This window comes from Eupeodes corollae, chromosome 1 (assembly GCF_945859685.1).
Source record: "Eupeodes corollae chromosome 1, idEupCoro1.1, whole genome shotgun sequence".
NCBI classification, from domain to species: domain Eukaryota; kingdom Metazoa; phylum Arthropoda; class Insecta; order Diptera; family Syrphidae; genus Eupeodes; species Eupeodes corollae.
In genome coordinates, this window is record NC_079147.1 from 298,879,467 (window position 1) to 298,902,718 (window position 23,252).

The 23,252-nt window shown below is 35.9% G+C and overlaps 1 protein-coding gene across 7 annotated transcripts in view; it reads right to left on the minus strand.

Annotated features, from left to right (window-relative positions):
* The window catches only part of LOC129941348 (A-kinase anchor protein 9), a 97,188-nt gene that overhangs the window by 63,535 nt on the left and 10,401 nt on the right, over positions 1 to 23,252 (minus strand). For 4 of the 7 annotated variants that reach the window (XM_056049950.1, XM_056049947.1, XM_056049946.1 and 1 more), the window contains exons 2-6: positions 19,758 to 21,422; positions 18,967 to 19,700; positions 18,659 to 18,902; positions 15,430 to 15,570; positions 9,467 to 9,673 (exon numbers count right to left, since the gene is read on the minus strand). In XM_056049950.1, the coding sequence (XP_055905925.1) occupies positions 9,467 to 9,673; positions 15,430 to 15,570; positions 18,659 to 18,902; positions 18,967 to 19,700; positions 19,758 to 21,422 (2,991 nt within the window). The remainder of the gene's footprint in view (positions 1 to 9,466; positions 9,674 to 15,429; positions 15,571 to 18,658; positions 18,903 to 18,966; positions 19,701 to 19,757; positions 21,423 to 23,252) is intronic. The other 3 variants (XM_056049951.1, XM_056049952.1, XM_056049953.1) reach the window with 1 other exon arrangement.

Here is a 23,252-nt window from a genome sequence, read left to right on the forward strand (position 1 = left end):
TTTAACCTAACCTAACCTAATCGAACTTAGTACTGTTTTTTTGTTAGGTTTTTATTTTTGTAAAAAATTGTCAATTCGATTTTTCTCGAAATTTTTCAAAATGTTGACAACAATATTTTTTATAAGATAAAATTAAATGGAAGCCACAATCTCAAATTTTTGAAAAGATATTTGAGACGAAATTCAATTTCTACCAACTTTGAGTAATGTTTTTTTATAAAAAAAACTGTCAATTCGATTTTTCTCAAAATTTTACCAGATGTTGAAAACGTTATTTTTCTTTGCATACAATTTTTTTGGTGATAAAATCATTTTGTATTCGTAAAATTTTCTAGGTGACAAATTTTTTTTATCAATAAAAAAAACTGTTAATTGGATTTTTTTTCAAAAAATATACTTATCACGTTACAATAATTTATATAAAATTTAACTCAAGTCTCTAGCGTTTTTGGTTCATGAGATATTTAGGGTAAGCCAAAATTTTTACCTGAGCCCTTTCTGCATCTTTCTGCCTTATTATATATAAAACAAAATTAATTTGAGCTATGGATGTACGGATGTACGGTATACGGACTTACGAACGTACGTACACACGAACGCACAGACATCTTTCTAAAAATCTTTCATTTCGACTCTAGGGACCTTGAAACGTCGAGAAATGTCAAAATGTTTAATTTGACAAATCGGACCCAATACAATAACTTCCTATGGGAAGTTAAAAAGAATATAGTGTTATAAGAGTAGTTTGACATTTTTCTAAGTTAATTTGATAAATCGAGTATTTATAAAGGTTTTGAGTGAAATTATCGGCGATTATAATAATCAAATGTCTAAGTTTATACCAAATAAATATTTCTTTGGTATCCTCATTTGTTTGTTTACCTTATCAATCTTTTTTTAGCTTAGTCAATATTCACTACATGAACAAAAAACATAAGTTTTCTTACATCGTACCCAGCTTTATACCAATCAAAAAAAATTTGGATCAAATAAAGCTCAAAAAGTACATTTTCAGAAACGTATTTTAGTGTTAACTTCCCATTGGAAGCTATTCTAAATAGTCTTTTTTATATTCCCTTATTTTTTAACCATTCGAAAAATATCATTTTTCTTAGTTTTATAGCAACTGTTTTATTTTTTCGATTGCTATCTTCCCAATGAAAGCTCTAGTTATCGATTTTACTGCAATTTCTTTGTTTTTATACCATTCAAAAAATTGCATGTTTCTTACTTCTATACCAATCGTTTGTATTTGTTTTTAAATAGGTCACTATAATAGTTATTTGGGAAGAATATATAATTAGTTTTTAGCTCTTATACCAGTTTGAAGAAAAAACATATTTTTTTTTGCTTTTATACCAGTAACAAAACTTGTTTATAGGTTTTCATTTAAGTATTAATAACTATTAATTCTTCTAACAGAGAATAAAACAACAAAAATTTGGATAATATCAAGTTACTGTTTAAATTTTTGTAATAACAAATAATTGGTATAAAATGCAATAACAAACTTGGCATAAGAAAGTTACATTTTTGTAAAATTTGTTTTATAAGTGTTAATTTTACAAAACAATATAACAACATGCTAATTTGTATCCAGGATTTAATTTGAATTCTAAACAACATTTAATACCAACACTCCAAGTCAATGTCAGTTCCATTTATCAATAAATAAATTAGGTGGCGCAACAGTCGGGTTAGAACTGGGCCCAGTGACTCTCAACCATTCCTGTGTGCGAGTAATGTTGTCAGGAATGTCAGTTCTATTTACATAAGTGAAACTATAGAAATATGTTTAGTTTTTTACCAACAAATGATTATCCTTGAATCGACATCCACGCAACGTGTAATAAAATAGCAAAATAGCCATATTATACCAAATAAATGTTTTTAAAGTACTAAGTTATAAATGAGTTGGTATAAAAGTAAAAAAGGCGGGCATGCGAATATCGCCTTTTGTAAAATTTTATGAAGAGTTTAATTAACTATCTGGTTATCATTTTAAATCAAACTTTATTTTATACCAATACACCAAAAGAAATAATTTTCCTTGTTTATACGATTTAATAAAAGTATCGTTGTCAAATTATTTGAATTAATTGTCATTTTTTATTTTAGTGGCATATAATTGGTATAAAATGACAATAAGTCGAGTTTTGTCCTTTGTGCAAATGAAACAAAAGACTATCACATTCTTCATATTTTTTTTATACCAGTTATTATTACATTTTAAAACTTTTAGCTAAACTCGTATCTAAGAAAATGATCAAAGATAATATTTTCTTAAAGTAGCCAACGTCAAATTTCTTACCATGTAATGCAATAAAATATTCGTTTATACCACTTATTATACCTATTAAAAATATATTGTTGATAAAATACACGAAAATTGTTCTTAGTGTTGCTGAATTCAATTTTATTCGACTAATTCTATTCAACATCATTGTTTTCTATTCCCATCATGAGCTGCATGAAAATGAAGGAACAAACAAACTTTCATTTATTAATCTTGCCACTCCCAAATTGGATCCTGCTGTTTTGTCTGCGCACTGCGATTCCCGCGTCAATGCCGCCAAATAAAATTTGTTTTTATTTCCTTTTTGATATACAACAACGATAAAAAACAAAGTACCATCAACATCATGGATGATCTAATCATAAAATTCAATTGAATTTCTAATTTTAGTTCTTCTATAATTTCGGAATTAATTCCTTCAAGCTATTCCTAGCTATCTCACCCTATTGGCTACAGAAATAATAAAAAAAGAAGTACATAAATAAAACAACCGGGAAGAGAAGTTGGAAACGACCAGAAGAAGACAATGCGGGAAGAACTTGACATGTTTGTGCTGCTGCTGCTGCTTCTCCTGCTACTGCGGATCCTCCTGGTGCTGATGATGATGCTGATGGCTTTGGTTATTGCACTTCTCTCTATCATCCATACATAACATATATGTATATGAGTATTCTTTAATTCGGAAGCGTGATGTTTAATTTTATCTATTTTAAGTTCAATGTGCTCTTGGTTGTTCGGTCATAGTTCGAAATGTTACAATTGTTTAACGAAACATCAGATGCGAGGGGTCAAAGTCTATAGGGAAATATTTTTAGCGGGCAATGTTTTTTGTGGTTAGTACTTTCGTCGAACCTTATTGATTGACACATTGGGAAAGTGTGAAAGAAAATGTGATGAAATTTGAGATTGGGTGCCGGAAATCAGAAACGCTTTTCATTGGAAGAATGGATGGGGCACGAATAAATGAAGAATTCTATTGATTTTTTTAAGTGGGTTTTAATTTGTAATAAAGTGGAACAATTTGACTCAGGAAGCTGTAGCGTCTATCTCTAATAGTGTTAAAACCAATTCGACGCACATCTGTTTTAAAAGGTCGTGAGACCAAAAGCATCTTTTCAGGTTATCTCAATGATTGGTTAGTTAACTCAATTCATTTTTCAAAACTGACCATAGACTAAATCTTTACACTAAAACAAATCCCGGGGTAGATAAACGAAGTTAATTTACGACCTATAACAATTTCATCGACTTTATGGCTGAATCACAAACATGCTTTAGCTTCGGCCTTGTCTGCGTTACGATGGGCCTGCTTCGAGCTTGCTTTGAATGACATTTCTATTATTTCATCCCTCCAAAGAGAAAATATTTAGTTTGTTGACATTTTTTTACAGCTGTTGTGCTGTCAGACAAAGCAAATGTTCAGATAATTGAACTAGAGCTTCCATTTGGAGTCACATTACGTTACATTACGTTCTTTTCCTTACGATTGTCAAACGAAACGTGATATTAAAGCTTCATTGTGATAGCATTCATTGAATTATTATGGCTGAACTCGTTAACGTCAGGTGAAGCCGAAGCTGAAGCGTGTTTGTGATTCAGCCATTAAGGTCACATGGATGCTTTAAGGCACGGAAGAAATTAATTAAAAATATTAATTCCACTGGCACATTCGGGAATCTGAAAAGACTTAGAGACATTTAAGGATTCAAAGAAGATTCCCAACTCAACTCCACACTCCATCTTTGACCCAGTAAAGATAGTGGTATGTAATTTTTTCTAACTATGCCAACCTCCTCATCCTTTCTGGCAGGAAAGATGACTTTTAAATCTTTACTGAGGTTCAAGACAGGGGTAGTCAGTAGTCGGTGTCCGTCACAAAATTATCCACTGAAATCAGTTCTTAAGTGTCCAAATGCCCATAGGGTCTGGAAAAACCAACAGCTTGATTTTTTAAGCCTAACCGCGCTTGTAGGTCTACTAGAAGGAGGTGCAGAATACAATTTAAGGCATCTATAGGCCAGGATGGAAGGGCCCCTGTAGCGCCGACACTAAATATTTTTTGAGCCTTTCTTAGTTTGAGGTAGTCAAGGACTTCGTCTACCTAGGCTCCGCTGTAAAAGCAGAAAACAACACCAGCTGGGGAAGAAGTTTGTTGGGAGAGGCCCTAGTTCACACAGGACAGTAGCGCTAATCACGGGGACGAACTTTCCCGACACCAGTAAAACCAACTCATCAGCTTACGCTACCGCCTTTACCCCACAACTTTTTAACTTTATGAGTATTTTATTCCGTGGCATGATGATTAGTGCGTTGGACTGTCATGAAAGGGATCTTGGGTTCAATCCCTGCTTGTGCCACCTTAATTTAAAAAAAATGATTTCGCGGGTACTGCCTCTTGCGAGGAATTGACAAATCCTTCAAGAGTAAATCTTGTCATAAAAAAGTGCTTTCTCAAATTAGCCGTTCGGATTCGGCCTAAAATTGTAGATCCCCTCCATTCCTGACAACAGTACTCGCACACATCAATGGTTGAGAGTTGTAACTCACTAGGCCCTGGTTCACAACAGACTGCTGCGCCACCCAATTTATTTATTTATTTAGTATTTTATTCAGGACTAAAATCTATAAGAGCGGAGAGAGAACACCGCCCTGGGGTGTTCCTATACTCGCTTATTTAAAAGAGATTGTGTTGCCTAACGAGGCTTGAATCCTTTTATGACTTAGCATATAAATTATCCATTCTTGACTAAGAACCTCTAACACGAAGTTAGAATCGATTCAGGACGATATTGAAAGCACCTTCTAGGAAGGTAGCAATTTATAATATATTGTCTTCTAAATGGTACGCACAACCTCATGCAGGACCCCGTTTCAGTAGACTTGTCTTTGAAATATAAATGCTGCAATTTTTCTATGAACATTTCCCTGATACGGGCATCTAGGATGCGTTCCAGTGTTTTATCCGCAAAAGAGGTCAAGCTAATTAGCCGTAAGTCCTTCACGTATTCATGAAAACGCCTACCCACTTTAGGGATAAAAACTACTTAGACCTGTCTTTAGGCATACTTTGAAGATGGTCTTCAGCCATGTCAATACTATGTCTTTTAGTTTTTCTAACATTACTGGTAGGCATCCAAACCTGGAGATTTAAAGGGAGAGAAAGTATAAACAGCCAAGAAAATGCTTTCTCTTGTAATAACAGAATTAATTTGTTCTACATGAACTAGATTAGTGTTTGGAGTTCTAAGCGTTTCTAATCAATTCTCGCAGCTAAAAACTTTAACAAATGGACTTCTTATTGAGATCAAGCGTATGAAATAGACTAAGTTGCTCAAGTTATGAGAATCTTCGAATTACAAGGCCTACGTTCTAGACGACAAGAAAAATGGAAGCTTCGTTTCCAGAGCACTTGACCTGGGTGACTGGAAGCGGCGACGTACATCGCACATCGGTTTCCCAGATAACCGGAAAATAGCTACCATCAAGGAAAATGTGTCAACAATTAAGATCTCGTATATGCAAACCCATGGCATGATGATTAGTGGTTTGGATTGTCAAGCCAGAAATATTAGGTTCAATAACTCCCTATGCCATATAAGGTTTTTTCACTGGTACTGCCTCTTGCGAGGAAGTGACAAATCCTTCAAGAGTAATTCTTGTCCGGAAAATTGTAGGCCCCCTCAACTCCTGTTAACAGGTACTCGCACACAAGAATGGTTGATAGTTTTTAATAACTAAGTCCTAGTTCTCATTGGACTGTTTCGCCACTTAATTTATTTATTGGCAAACAGCTCGAGATAGCTAAAACAGTAGTCGTCTCAAAGTCCGAGTGTTTCATATCTTGTACGAGGTTTTAAACATGAGGAAGCTGTTCAGATCAGTGTTTGAAGCTGATGTTTAAATACAATTCCAAGGAGTTTCTGCGTCGTTTTGTGCTTGCAAACGAAACATGGATCTACTGGTATAACCAGAGACCAAGGAAAAGTTCAAATGGTGGACTTTACCGACCAAATGTGGTCTGAAGAAGACAAAAACTGTTTACTGTTTTCAAACGTTGTGTGGAATTTACAGTTGAAATGGTGGACTTTACCGACCGAACTTGGTCCGAAGAAGACAAAAACTGTCTAATCGGCCATAAAGGTGATGGCCAACGTTGCGTGGAATTTACAGTGTAATGCTCTACTCGACTAACTGGATCAGGGCAAAACGACCACAGGGCTCTACTATGCGTATTGTTGGTCGATAAATTGAAGAAAAAACGGACCCATTTGGCTAAGAAACGGTGCTCCTTCACCATGACCTCGGAACGGCCAAATCAGTCCGCACCGTCCACCTTGTTACTCACCAGATTTGTACAAATGAGACTTTTTTTCGTTTCCAAACTTATGAAAATCACTCACTCGGTGAGCAGAAATTTAAGCCTACTTTACAGATTTCGAAAAAACCTATTGTTCGGATGGTTTAAAGAAGTTGGATTAGCGCCGCTGGATCAAATGTATCACGCTAAAAGGATGCTATGTTGAGAAATAAATAGCTTCTTTTTCAAAATGTTCCGTTTTTTTTTCTGTGGGATAAGTTCAGGTTCCGGCAAAAAGATCTCCCATATTTTAAAAGGCAATGACAAATAAATAAACAATTTAACAGAAAAATTGTATTGAATTTTTTTTAATAAAATACTATGGCATTTTACATTAAATAAAATAATTAATTAGTTTTAAACATTATATCCGGTAAATATTGTCCTCTATTATTAATACATTTACGAAGCCTTTCCCGGAAGTTGTGCATTGCTCGTCGAGTCATTTGTGTTGTAATGGCTGCTACTTATTGCCTCTTTAAGTGCTATCAAAGATGTTGGGCGATGAGTGAAGACTTGGGACTTTAAATGTCCCCAAAGAAAAAAAATTACAAGGTGATAAATCGGGGGACCTTGGTGGCCAGGTAATGTCTCCTCGTAAAGAAAGAAGATGCCCTGGAAACATCTCTCTCAAAATGTTCAGTGAACGCCGTGAAGTGTGTGCAGTGGCTCCATCCATTGGGACCAGGCTTCTTTGTGGTTCCTAGTGAACGGATTTAAGTTTGGTTGGAGGAAGGTCTCAATCATGTGATAGTAGCGAACTGCATTTACTGTAACTGTTTGCCCATTTTCTTCAAAAAAAATACGGGCCTAATACACCAAATTCAAATACAGCACACCAAACTGTCACATAAGGGCTGTAAAGTGGTCGTTGATGAATTTCTTGAGGGTTTTCTGTTGCCCAGTATCGGAAATTTTGTTTATTTACAGTACCAGATAAATGGAAATGGGCCTCGTCAGACTAAATTAAAACAGCTTCAACCGGAATGTTTGAAGAAACTCTGAGAGCTTCAAAATCCCTCTCACTTAATTCTTTTGCGATCATCATTTTGTAGGGATGCGTATATAGATGTGTGTGCAAAATTTGTCTTATACTCCTATCAGAAAATCCAAGGGTAGCTACATGTTTAAGATTGCTGGATAGACGCACTTACACGTGCCACATTATCCGGCGTTGACGATTTTCTCTGTAGAGCAGAACCCGTTGCTCTAAAGTTTGATAACCAAACTTGATTTTTGTTTCTATCCGGAACAGGATCATGTCGTCCAAGTTGAAATCGAATGCGAAATGCTAGATGAGTAGTAATCGCAGAACCACCATTACGGATATATTCCTCTACGATAAATGCGCGATCCTCACCGTGCCTAGCCATTATGATTACTTAAAACGGCACGTACGAGTAGACCCCTATCTATCTATACCCGGAATATCATTTTATCTATAAAAAAGCTTTAAATATAACCGTGTGACCCTGTACTTATCTCAATACTAAACATTTCAAAGTGTCAACTATTTAAGAACCAAAAACTACCAAATTTTGACAAATTTCAAAGTGTCAACTATTAAAAAACGATCATCTTCTCTAAAATACTAAATATTAAAGTATTATTTGGGAATCATCTTATCTATAACATTTAAATATTTTAAAAAACATATTTAAGCCTATTGACACTAAACGTCTAATTGAGTAAATTGACATCACCTCGACAGCTGAGCGCCACTATTAATCAATCAAAAACTATTAAACAAAAATATTTTTTAAAAACTTTATTAAAAATCAATTTTAAAATTTAGTATTTTTCAAAATATTTCCTGACAAAAGATGTCACTCTATTTTTTCTTCCCTCAAAATGAGGTTGCGATTTTTGTCTGACCGTTCGTTCTTAAAATACTTTCAAAAATACCAACAACCATTTGACTTTAATAAAATTTTCTACTTATAAAATTGTTTTCCATTGCCAAAAACATGCCCACGCTTTATAATTTTGTTGTGTTTTTACATTTTTACAAATATTTCTTGTAGTTCTGTTCTATTTTACTTGTCATTAGATTTTTATATAAAAATAAATTTATAAAATATACAAAAATAACACAACCAATTCTATTCTTCAATAAAAATTGTTAGTATCATTTAAAAAAAAAAACGCACCTCAAAATAATATTTGAGTGCAATATGCAACTTAAACTTTTGCCAAAAGTTCAACAAGTTGATTTTCAGTCACTAAAAAAATTAAAAAAAAAAAAAGAAAACAAAAAAATTAGTGACGACAAGAAATGGCCAACCGCCAATAAGACCACACTTTATGTGAAATTTTAAATTTCCTTCACTTCACAGACCGAACGTGTGGCAGGAAAAAAATTAGCTTAAAGTCTGATTCTGTTTTATTTTGTTGTCTTTTTTAAAAAAAAATGTTTCGTTTCTATTTATTGCCAATTTGGATGAGATCATCTTAAGGCAATTCGTACGATGTACTACTTTGAGGATAAGGATCAACGCCAACCAAAGAGATTCTCTCAGTCCTAAGGGCACAACACAAATTGGCCATGTGTCTGGTTCGTCGTCGATATTTTGGTTTTTAAGATTTAAATTTTATTGGCTTTTTGCCATTTTTAAAAAATCGATAAAATAGCAAAGACAACATAAATGAATCACAAAATTAGTGTTGTTAGACAAAATTTTAAGTTAGAGATTTTAGTTCCACATCAATATTCAAACATTTTTACCTGTATGAGTAAAAAGAAGGAGAACACATTTAAAGTTCTCATTTTTCATTCATACAAGTTTTTTTTAAATTTAAAAAAGCTCACTTACCTGAATTTGATTTTCCAACTCACGAACAATATCCTCACGAGCTAAAGTAACTTGTTCTTGCAAACGACGATCATATTCTCCAATGATTTTTTGTATAACTTGGCTTTCTTCGTTGTTAAGTTCATCTTGATCGATAATTATTAGAGAAGTTGGAGGAGATTTGTTGGGTACGATAGGACTTTTTGGAGGAGTATTTGGTTTTGCTTCCTGTGAGTTGCGTTTTTTTTTAAGGAATTGAAAGGGATATGTGTTTTGGGGATAAACAGAAATAAAGAAAAACACATGCAGTTAGCACAAACAACGACTGAATTTCCCTTAAAGTAATTAAATTTATAAACAAATTCTTAACTGCATCGTGATTTGGCATTTCTTTTTGGGCGGGTAAAGATTGAAAACAAAAATTGAAAAAATAAATAAAAAGGACAAAAATTAAACTTGAAACATTTGTCCACACGAAATAAAACCATTTGATTGACATAAATTATGAAATATTAATCATCTCAATAACAATCGCAACTAAGTTTAAAAATTTAATTCCAACTATGATTTAGCAGATTTGCTCAAAAGGGGATTTCTAGTTTTAGAGAAGATCGCATGCCTAAGCAAGACTACGTGACAGTTCCAGTGGCAAACAAACAAAATTTTAAGTCTTGTGAACTCATTCAAACTTTTGAATCAAAACATTAAAGTTATAAACTTTGTTTAGCAAAGCCATAATTTAAATTCAAATATTATCTTGAGTTATGAATAAATACAAGGAGGTGTTTTGTCCCCTCTCCTGTGGAACATAGTGGTTAACGAACTACTAATATCCCTTGAGAGGGAAGGCTACAGAGTGGTTGCGTATGCCGATGATGTTGCTATCGCCGTCACAGGGGATCACCCTAATAAACTGAGAGACCTCCTCCAAAATGCAAGCAATATGCTCACTAGATGGGCTGATCACTGCGGACTTAGTATTAATCCTCAAAAAACTGACCGCGTCCTTTTCACACGGAAATAAAAGACATCCGTAATTGTACCTCCTTCAATAAAAGTTGTGCCACTAATTTTTACCAATGAAGCTAAACATCTTGGTCTGATATTGAACAAAAAATTAAGTTGGAAACCTAATATTCAGGAAAGAGTTTAAAAAGCTACAGTAGCTCTTTTCCTTTGCAAGAAAGCCATAGGTAGTAAATGGAGTTTTCAACCTCACATTACCTATTGGCTATACACATCGGCCATCCGACCAATAATTCTGTACGGCGTGCAGTATGGTGGACTGCACTGGAGAAAGTCACATACTACGACAAACTTAGCAGAGTCCAACGCACTGTATGTCTCTGCATAAGCAGGGCATTAAGAACCACACCCTCAGCGGCGTTAGACACTCTCCTCCATCTAACACCCTATAAGACTCAACGCCTCATCTCAATGGGCAACAACAATGTGGGGCACTCCATCATTTTGAACCTCTTTGGTTCTATACCAAAGTACATAGACTACACTATTCCTAAACCCCTATTTGGAAAAAACTTTCAGGTATCCATTCCATTCAGAGATTAATGGGAAGACAAAAAACTCCTGGATAACAAAAGTATTCATTTTTATACAGATGGATCCAAGACAAATGAGGGAGTTGGTAGTGGTGTGTACTCAGAAAAGTTTAATTAAATCATCTTATTCCGCCTCCCTGATCATTGTAGTGTCTTCCAATAGGAAATTTTAGCGATCAAAGAGGTTCTCATCTGGGTAAGAGAAAACGTGATATCAACATCTTCTCTGACAGTCAGCGCTCTAAAGACTTGTTATCTCACAGCAGACTTCATATAAGCTCCCTAATAGGTGTTCTTACGGAACACTGTCTTATAAGCAGACACGCAATTCGACTTGGTGTAGCCTCAAATGACTTTTACAGGAGCTGTATGGATGAGGAAGAAGAGGAAACAATCTCTCACCTCCTCTGCACTTTCCCTGCTCTTTCACTAAGACGCAAACCGAGTTTTTAGGAAATAATTAGAAGCATGGAAATGCTCGAGTTCTAATTTACTCCTTCTCCTTATAAAAAGCTCAAAATGGTTCGACTAGTGGGAAGTAACTCTCTAGATTCATGTGGTATTACAATGGGCCTTTACTTTTGGCCTAAGTGTGTGGATTATGAATTCGCAGCCACTTTAACCTAACCTAACCTATGAATAAATAAAGGATGTTTTTTTAGCTGCATGAGAAGTTTCGAAGACTGTTGTTTACGGAACAACAGTTGAGAATGTCCGCGAAAACAATCGTCAAGCCATCAATGAATTACCATTTCATCCATTAAAATTGACTGTTCGATAATGTTTACTCGAAATGAGGAAGGATCTGTCGTAACGGTGAAATCCTGATGACTGATTTTTAATTTCCAAAAATTAATTCTCTAAGCATCAACGGATATCCGAACTTACCGAGGGGCCAACATTGACTCGGACCACTACCTCGTTGTAGCCAAGTTACGGCTACGGATATCCCGATCCAAGCCAAAACAAGGAAGTACTGTGAGAAGATTCGACGTTAGACGGCTACAATCGCAAGAGACTGCCATGTCCTTTTCCGATCGCGTCTCTAATAACCTCTTAAGGAGTCCTATTCTTCCTGCATTAAGCATTGAAAACCAGTGGCAACATTGCCTTGCAGCTATCAGAGATGCCGCTTCTGAAGTGCTAGGTTTTACAAGGCAAAACCCCTAATTCGACGACGAATGCCGGCAAGCGCACGCAGCGAAACAAGAGGCATACAAAACGACGCTGAACAGAAGGACCAGAGCTGCTCGCGAGCTCTACGATCAGAAGAAGAAAGAGGAACACCGGCTTCTTAGATGGAAAAAAAGAGAGCACGAGAAGCGCGCGATCGAGGAGATAGAGGGAGGGATAGAGATATAAAGCAGCTGGCGATGACTTGGTAGGGAGCGTGCATCGCTCAGCGCTGAAATCAAACGAAGAATAACTCTTGCAAATCGCTGCTTCTTTGGCCTTAGAAGGCAATTGAGAAGTAAAGCATCTAAAATCACCATCTTTAAGTCACTCATCATCCCGGTTCTCATTTATGGCATTCTCATTCTTCGTGTGATTTTTGGCCCCCGCACGCATAGATGGAGAATGGAGTACAAGATATAACGACGAACGGTACGGGCTGTACAGCCACACTGACCTAGTTAGCAGAATTAAAGTTCAACGGCTTAGATGGCTTGGCCATGTAGAGCGAATGGACAACAACGATGCAGACTGGAAGATCTTCGAATCCAATTCCGAGGGACGGCGCAGTAGAGGAAGACCGCGACTTAGGTGGCGCACTCAGGTGGGTGAAGACCTTAACCAACTTGGCGGGCGAAACTGGAGACAGCTAGCTAGAGACCGATCTGGCTGGAGACGCATGTTGATTGAGGCCCAGGTCCGCCCGGACTGTAGCGCCACCTTAAGTAAGTAGGTCAATAAGTAAGCATCAACGACATTTGGTTTAAGGAAGATGGTAATATCAGTTTATTTCAATATCAATTTGATAATAACTATTTCCAGAAGTAGTCCTAATAACTGGCCCCTTTTTTGTGCGACTTATGGCCTGTCAATTATTTATTATTTGGCTATATTAAGTTATTTGATTATGGCCACAAATCAGCAAAGCTTAAAGCATGGGGAACAAATATTAAAGGCACAATTGACCAACGGCGTCATTCGAAAAGATAGTGAAAAATTTTACTAATGTACGATGTAATTCTTAACCACGGATTACTTAAACCGAAAATCAAGTTAAAAAATAAATGCCATACAATTATCTACCAGATTATAACATAAAAACGTTCTCAAGCTCCTAAAAAAAACCCAACAGGTCGACCTACAGATTTGTTTAAGTAAATTATACTTTCTGAATTTTTTTTTCTGAATATCATTACGGACAAATTTAGACCTTTGACCCATATATTAAAAATTAAATTGGGTGGCGCAACAGTCCTTTTGAGAACTAGGGCCTAGTGACTGACAACTCTCAACCATTCCTCTGTGCGAGTACTGTTGTAAGGGATGGAAGGGACTTACAGTTTTAAGCCGAACCCGAACGGCGAATTTGAGAAAGTACTTTTCATCACAAGAATTACTCTTGGAGAATTTCTCAATTCCTCGCAAGAGGCAATAGCCGTGAATCCTCGAATTTGGGGATCTAGAAAATGAAAACTTTGTTACCAACGTTTTTTAAGAATATATTAGATTTTGAACCACAACAACCTTAACTATGGATCTATGCTCAATACTAATACCATTGGCCCTAGAACTTAAAAAGAAAGTAATTCACTGCTTGAACGCAATAAAGTATACCATCTTTGCACCTCGGATTTTTTGACATTTTAAAGTCCTTAAACTCTATTTGGATTTCAAACCGAGTTTTTAGGAAATGATTAGAAGCATGGAAATGCTTGAGTTCTAATTTAAAAACTTAATAACAATTCCACTCATTCTCCAAAAATTGTTTAATTAAATTTTAAGTTGATTTTAGAACTTTTTGTAGGCATTGTCCTTAAGTTTATTTTCTTGTTAAGTTAGAAACTTAGTTATTAGAATGATAATTAATAATAAATGTCGCACTAAAGAAAGGTAATCATCATTTTGATGTTTTTTGAAAGAAGAATTGTTTCTATTATTATTTTTATTTCGAAATATTATGAGGATTTTGCGACTTTCTCTACAAAATAAAAAAAAATGAAATTAATGCTACGACCGGGAGAATTTCATTGAGCTCAAGCCACAAAATTTTATTGAGCCTAACTTAACAACGAGAAAAAGCCTTTTTGAAGAACATTAAAAGTAGAAGTAAAGTGTATCCAGATGAAATTTATTTTCCACAAGACAGCGCAATGGCGACAAAGCAATCTAATTTTTTTTTATGAAAAGTTTCCTGGAGTAGGTTAATTCTTGAACAGGTGATCACAATAATTGAAGTCTTGTGATTTATTTCTTTGGAGTCAAGTGATGTTAAAAATAGAATTAGCGAAGCTAACGAGATATGCAGAGCCATTGAAAATTTTATGAGAAAGATTGATACTATCGTTATCTTTTGTAAACAGAGTACCTTTTCATCTCAGCCATGAAATAAAAATGTATTGATTTGTCTTAAATACTAAGCCATTTACCTCTTATGTCAAAAACCCTGTAGTTCTCATACCTAGTTGTTGCCTTTGCAGACAAATTTTTCTCTGTGATATTAAATTTGCAATATGAAATAATTTTGTTTCAATTTTTAACTACTTAATTGAAAGTCAGAATTAACTTTAAGGTGGCTTCAAATGCCAAAGAAATGAGAATTGACCTTGTAGACAATCGTTGACTTTTTTAGAAATTCCAATATTCATTTATTACAAGAAATCATTATAAATTTTACGAAAGCTTCTATGAATTTTTGTTTAAGCATTGGCTAAGCCATCAGCTGAAAATATATTAAAAACAAATTCAATAAACTTAAAATACAAAATGTACGAGTATGAGGTCAAAGCTTTGATCCTACACTAAATATATCGAATCCTGACAATTTTTTTAGATTGACCCATTAAACCACTGCTAGAAGTCTATATTGGAAACAAATTGACAGAACCTTGCTTTAACATGAAAATAGTTTTTAAGACTCCAAGCGATACAAATAAAACCATCATTTCCTTTCTTTTTGAATAAAAATGTCACTTCTGGGCCAAAAAAAACTATGAAAATAATTCAAAAGCATAACAAAAGAACTATTATAATGGTAGTGTGTTAAGAAATTAATTATTATAACCTGATCCATGAAGATGAAAGATGAATTAAATTTTTTGTTTTGTTACCTTCACCCAACCAATAAGAAAATGCAAAAACACTTACAAAACATCATATTAAAAAAAAAACATATTAATTGAGTTAATTAAACGAGTTAAATCGTGCAATCAAACGTGTAATGTCTTTGTTTAACACCTTAAAGTTATTTCTTACCATAAAATCATCTTCGGAAGGAAATTTGCTTTCATAGTGTTTTAGTTTTTCATTTAACTTGCGAATTGTGTCCTCGTGAGATTTATTGATTTCATTGATTTTTGCTTGATAAAATGTTTTCAGCTCATCGATGTTAGTTTTCTATATTCAAAGAAATTAAATAAATTAAAATTTGTTTAAATTGAGAAAGTTAATATAAAAAAAAATAAAGTATAGGGTTTACGAATACATTCCTGTATTACATTAAAACCCTGGAATAGAATTTTCAAAGAATCTAGTTTTTATATTTGAACTGATCTCCTATAACCTCAGAAATTATGTCCCAAAATATTACGACCAGGAATGATTTAGTCAATGTTCAAACGATGAACTTGAAAATTTGATTTCATCTTGGAAATTTTTTTTGGCAATATGTAGGTTTTTTTCTGAAGCCATTTGAGGCAAGTTTTCCATTACAGAAGTGTGCCATTTGGTCAAAAATGACAAATCCTGACCACTTGGAGAACAGTTTTTGTAATAGACGTTTCTTAGATTTAAAGAACTTCGAAATAAAATAAAACATGGCTTTAGAGGTCCAATTTTCGATAACTTTTCATGGTCTTTGTGACCAATTCACAAGTCAGTAGGGTAAAACTATGTGGTTGCTAAACGTTTCCTTCAAAAAATTAATTGTGGCAAAAGAAGCAGAAGATGCTGCAAACAGGTGCGACAGCAGGACCGTTTACATAATAACCAAAGAGCTGACCGGTATACACAGCTCAAAGCAACACCTGGTGAAAGAATAGACGGTACTGTGATAAGTTCGGTGGATGAGCAAGTCAGAAGGTGGAAAGAACACTTTTCTTCGGTTTTAAACCGAGTGTTTGCAAACAACGTGCAGCCGATACCTTCTGAAGCGCCTGAAAAAACTAATCCCCGAATCCGTACCGCACCTTTTAGTAAAGATGAAATCATTGCCGCAATTGAAGCACTTAAGAACAACAAAGCGGTAGGACTGGATGAGATTCCCGCAGAGCTTTTACAAGCAGCGCCAACGTCATCAAGCGAACTGCTTCACCCTCATAAAAGAAGCATAAACCACCGAAAGCTTCCCCCATGATTGGAAGAAGGGAATTATCGTCAAGCTCCCAAAAAAAAGAAGATATTACAAAGTGCGAAAACTTTAGAGCAATTTGCGTTCTACCAGCCGTTGCCAAGATAGTAGCAAAAATTATACTGGAATGCATCAGAGAACACCTTGAGGCCACACTCAATGCCAGACAAGCAGGATTCCGCGCTGGATCCTCCTGTATTGATCATATTCACACCCTGCGGATCATTATTAAACAGCGCGTTGAATATCTACCTCCACTACTCCTGCTGTTCGAGAAGGCCTTTGGTAACGTTAACAGGGAGTATTTATGGTTAGCTTTGCGCAGGAAATTAACCCAGAAAAACAAATTCCTATTATTAAAGCAGCATATGATGGACCCAAGTGTCACGTTCTGCACGATGGTAGGTTGTCAAATGATTTTGAATCCGAAGCGGACTCAGACAGGGCTGTATTCTGTTCCCAATATTGTTTTAGTTGGTGATAAGCCATGTACTGCGCTCAGCTGTGTCAGGTAGCGAAGGGATCCAATGCACTTTGACATCCTATTTAAAGCACTTGGATTACGCGGACGATTTTTGCCTACTCTCTCATAGGATCATGGATCTCCATCAACTGACAACAAGTGTGGAGAGAGAAGCAGAAGTTGTCGGGCTGAAAATGATTTCCGGCAAAACAAAAATGATCAGCCTCTTAACCCGATCGTCCTCTCAAATAAATATATTCTCGCAACAACTCTATCAGCTTGAGAAAAAAGCTACGACTGTTTCTCACAAATGTCGAATATGTGCTTCTTCATGGCTGCAGCACTTGGAAGGTTGCTTCAGCCATAACAAGAAAGCTGCAAACCTTTTTAAATAGATGTCTTCGTAACATCCTAAGGATTTTCTGGCCAAACCGTATTTCAAATGAGGTCCTTCATAAAAGGACAATTCAGGAACCTGTATAGGAATACGTAAGTGGCAATGGATTGGAGATACGCTTCGAAAAGGTAACGACTTCATTGCAGGCCAAGCAATGCAGTGAAATCTGCTCACACAAGAAGGAAGAAGATCTGGACTGCCGAGAAGCACATGGCGCAGGACATTCGAGGCGGAATCAGAGTCACGAAACCGTACACGATGGCGCGTAGGCGTAGTAGAGGCCCTATGCCTTTCAAGGGGTCCCAACGGACTTAACAGGTCTGAGCACCTAAGTAAATAAGTAAGTAATCTTGTTTTGGGTTCGTTTAAGAAATCTTTTTTCTATAACGTGAACCTGTGGCGTTAATAAAATGTCAACAAAACTAAAAATAAATCTCTTGACAGCTAATAAAATGGTTACAAGTTCAAATAGTGTTGTCAACTTAAAGTCTTGCCTCAAAAAACACCAAGTAGTTGAATAAACGTGCCCAATCGGATAACGTACGTCGCGTCGCTTTAAAGGGTTAATCAGATTAACTTCTTAAGTCAGCTTGACGGGTGTAAATCAAGATCCTTACACAAAATAGGCAGTAATATGTGGTATGAGTGATACCCAATTTTTGAGAACGCCCTGGAAATAACTCATTTGGATTGTTTGAAATAGCAGAGATATTTTCGAGACTTCGACCAACCCTTTCTCTCACTGGTTCGCCAATATCATACAACGAATATGTAGACTCAAATGTTACACTTAACTGGTTAGTGCCTTTCTGGGAAGGATTTCTACAGAAAATGGTAGTTTACGCTCTTAAAGTTATCTTCACTGACTCCGAACTTCGTTAGAAATTTTTGAAGACTTTGCTTGTTCATTTACGTTACCATGATGAATTAATAAAGGAATAAATTGACAATGACAATTAGTTTACTCATTTAAATTCAAAGTTGTCAAGTCCCTTTAATAAAACCCTCTTTCGGTCATCTCAAATTAATTTATACTATTTGCAAAAAGATACCCAAAAAACTTACCTTCTTTGGCCTCTAGTGGGGTCTAACTATCTAACACTTGTACATTAATTATTCACGCCTTGTACAACTAATGTACTTATTATTGTCGGAAATGGAGTAGAATTTGACTTATTTAATTTTTTTGATAAATCATAGAACGATTTCAAATTAACTTCATCGGGATTTTGAAACAAACTTATTTATCAACTATAATATTTATCAATTTTCTTACCACGTCATTAGCATTGGCATCAACTGCTACCGAATCACCACCACCACTAGTTGCCATTTCCAGCAGATTCGGTGTCAATTGTCTATGACTAGGACTAGAGAGCAATTCAGCTTTTGTCTTCTTCCTTGGACTCGATTCTTTTGATCTAGTTGCAATTTCCTCTGGCATCATTTCTTGATCAGATGCCTCCGAAGAGCTGCAATCATGCCTTTGACTCTTTTGTGAAAATACTTCATCTGAATACCTGCAAAAACATTAAAGAACTGAAAAATGTTTGTCATATAAAAAGAGAAGACAATTTCATTTACTGTTTCTCTAAGTCGGCACACTTCTTCTCAAAATACTGCCTCAAATCTTCCATCTCCTTTGCATGCACCGCATCCATTTCGTGCCGTAGTTGCATCAATTCGGTGGATCCATTCTTCACACTTGTAAGCAATTGACGAAGTCGATTTATCTCCGCATCTCGCTCAACCTTCTCCGAGGTCATTTGATCAGTCAAAATCTTCACTTCGCCATCGTACTTCATGCGGAATTTTTCCAATTCCTGACTTAAGAAATCATCGAATTTCTTTTGAACCATGAAAAACAATCGCACCTCATTGGGAGTTAGATACTTTTTGAATTGTTCAATTTGTTTGCTAATCGGTTGAACTTCCGACTCTCCAAAATCGAATGCTTCAAAAGTTCTCGGCACCGATGCTTGTCTTTCACGAGAATTTCTCGAATGTCGTGAAGTTTTATCTTCGTTATCCGTTAAATAGTGACGTTCGAAATCATCGTCACTCTCACTAACAAGATCGATGGAAATTTCTGAAATTCTCTGTCCCCCATTGCTCTCTTGATCACGTGGCCAACCAACAGGTCTTCGGGAGTTCTCTAAGGCCTCGGAAAGTTGCTTTTGCAGAAGCTGCACTTCTGTGGTGAGTTTTTCACTTTCTGTTTGAAGATTCTCTCGGAATTGCAGTGATTGCTGAAGCGAATCATTTAATTTCGAGATCAACTCATCACGCTTTGTGAGCTCCGCATAAAAGTCCATTGTCTAGTAAAAAAAGAATACTGTTCAAAATATTCACTAAGAAGATTTTTCAAAACTTACCGCACATCCAAATTCTTCCTGTAAGGTTCTGTACTCCGTCGAAGTTGTCATCAAGCTACTGGATTCCCTTCCAGATGGCAATTGCTCGGCATTTGATGTCGACTCTCGACGTTGAGCTGAGTCCAATTGCATTGTGAGTGAGGCCAAACAAGCATCCTTCGCATCCACAATATTCTTGAGTTCAGAAACCTTCTCCTCGAGCATTTGGATCATTTTTAAGCTGACAATACTCTCATCGTCAATCTTTAACGAACTCTCTTGCCTTTCGGTCAAGGTTAAATCTCCATGGAGTGAATTGACTGGAGAACCATGAGGTGCATCAGCTCCACTCGGCGAAGGCTGCCTCCGTAGGTTGTCATCAGATGGTGACAAAGAATATTGCTTCTCTGACTCCTCTGTGATATCCTCGAGGACATCTTTGCTGAATTCGCTGGGCACACGTTCCATTTGTTTGACTACAATTTCTGTAGCAACTTGTTGATCCAGCGGCAAAGGTTTCGCCATCTGTGACGACTGTGTCAAGGCCAAAATTTTTTGTTTCATCTCCTCAAAGTCATCTTCACGACTCGAGGACGAGGAGGAATTCTGCTCTGGCAGTGGTGTTCCAGCCAGCAGCCTGTCAATCAAACTCTCATTGTTCGCCAGGCTCGGATTGAGCGAGCTTAGATTTCGATCCTCAAAGGTCATATTGAGTGACTGATTGACGTGAACCATCTCCTCTCCCACCGAATAATCCTTCTCCGAATGCATTGATTCCAGACTCTCATCTTGAGTTGTGGAATTTATTGAAATTTCAAGGCTTTTGTATTTCCGATGTTCTGGTTCGACTTCAAGTGGACTTGGTTTTATGGGCAAACTTGAAGTTTGTTGTATCTCCAAGGAGATTTCATCAATTATCTCCGAGACATCGTTGGCTGTACTTTGGTTGGTGAGACTTCTGTCGTCGATTTCTTCTTTGTCGAAAGTTTTGTCAATATGTTCGCTCTTTCGAGAAAGCTCTAGAACAAAATGTTGTGCTATCTTTCCTCCAGATAGTTGGTCATCATCGATCTTAAACAGTCCGTCGTCTTCTTCGTCATCGTGATCTTCGTCTTTGGGTTTTCTTCTATCTCTCTCCTCAGTAGCGTCTACTTTGGTGAGACTTCTGTCTTTCACTTCGTCTTTTTTGATTTTATTGAGTTTTAGGTCATCGTCTTTCAAAGAGGAAGAACTGATCTTCTTTTTCTTTTGCAAGCTCTTCTCGTCCTCACTGCCTTCCAGTCCAAAGAGATTCCTCCTCTTCGTTGCTATATCATCGCCGACTCCACCTCGGGCTTCACTCAAACCCAAGCTACTCCCTGCCGAAATTGCTTCTTCGATTTCTTCTTCGATGCTTATGTCTTCACTCGTTGTGGTTGTGGTCAAACTTTTGATAGCTTCCATTTCGATGACAACTGTTTGATTCAGGGATTTGGTTGGAGGTTTACTTTGTTCGGATCTTGAACGAGATGTTGATGGACCAGCTCTGGCATTCTGATTAATGTCGGGTTGGCTGGTTACAAATGTGAGGTTTGGTATTATTTCGACGTTCCTCGCTTGTGGCGGTGGGGTTTCCACATCCCTTTCTGGACTTGATCCAAGCGAAATGGATTTATAGCGACCACGGCGACGTATAAGTGAGGTGAACTGAAAAGAAAAAATATAAATGTGAGTTGGACAGCAATTCAAGTGTTTCGGAATACAAAAGTCCAACTGAACTAAAAGCATGGAAACCAATCTCAAGGCTTATGGGAATTTCAAAAAATCTCATTATGTCTAAAATACAAATTAAGAAGAATGTAAGACTATGTAACTCCATATGCGTTCGGATGATATTTTAATTCCCAAAATAGCTTCATTCACCTCTTGAATAGCTTCCACATGACGCGACATTCAAAGTGCCACCGGGAAATTCCATTGATGCCACCTACCCAGAATCAAAGAAAAGAAATAAAACACAGGAAAATCCACAGAAAGTCATAAAAAAAGAATCCGTTCGGATTTATTCCGGATGTGAGCATGAAAATTATTCATTTGCAAGTTAAAGAAGAAAAAATTACAAAGAACGGATGAAAAATAAAAATTAGAATTTCAAATCTCCTGACGGAACTGCTCTTGTTGTTGAAATGAAGGAAATTGCAATTGGTCTTTTGCTCTTAATCTCAATTGATGCTTTGAGAAAAAAATACTGACCTAGATTATTTTCAATTCTTTGCAGCAAAAAATTCATGATGGATTACAAAATATGCCTGTTGAGAGTCGAGATAATGAAAAGAATTTTCAGACTGAATGTGGGCTTTTTGATGAATATATATTTTCATTTATGTGGTTTTTAGTGGTTCCAGGTGGGACACTTTTTTCACTCGACTTCCAAACGATTAGGTCTGGATTTAGAGGGATCATTTCGATTTTATCTAATTTGTCACCTAACAAAAATGAGAATTAAAAAAATATAAACCAACTTAAAAGATGGAAAAGCTTCAGTAGCTCAAGAAAAATGATATCGATGCAGCTGCTGACTTTTTGTTTTCTAACGAGTGGGCTGTTCTCGCTTCTCTTTGGCTGAGGGCCATTTAGTTTAGTTCTACTGCCCTCAATGTGCGTGATGATATTTCTTTGTTTTTTTTTTAGGGCATTTTGTAAAATATTTAATTGAGCACCTTTCTGTTTGATGTGTTTTACATTAATTTTTTAAAATATGTATTTATTTTTTTAAGATGACGTTTATGGGTTACAAGAGCAAGACATTTAGACTTTTATGTAGATATGTATGTATATTTTTAGATAATAAGGTGATAATTGATATAAATAACAAAGAGTAATTTAAATGATAATCTTGACAAAGATTCTTTTCTATTGAGAGCATTTTTTTCCTTTCGAAATTTTGTGGATGATTTGGTCTTAACTAGGCTTGAATGGGATGAGATTTATTTACAATTTAGTGTTATGTATAAAAATGTAAGGTTTTTGTTTTATGTTGTAAGGTAAATTGTAGTCATTTAGTTTAAATTTATTTGTTAACTGTATTTATTACACTCATTATTTATAAAAACAAAAGAAGGAACATAAGAAAGCTTTATTAGAGTGTAACATAGATTCAGAAGTCAGGTAAAGGGTAGGAACTTGCAGATTTTAAAATTGAATAAAATAAGTTCTTTGAGAGCTATCAACGAATGGTTTAGTTTATTTGGAAGTTCAAAACGTTCAAAAGAAGACGGTTTATAATTAAGGTCTTTTGTCGGTTTGTGGACTTTGGAACTCGTATGGACTGTACAATTTAGATAATTTTGTGGTCTTTAAACGTGATATTTTTTGGGAAAATAAGTTCTTACTGTTGTTTCACTTGTTCCACGTCATTTCTAAAAAAAAGAGAACTTGAAATATATTGGAGTCAATAAGATGTCCAGTTGATACGACAGTTTTTAACTGTCTGAAATATGAAATTCTTTTTTCCCACGCTTGAAGAAGTAAGAAGCA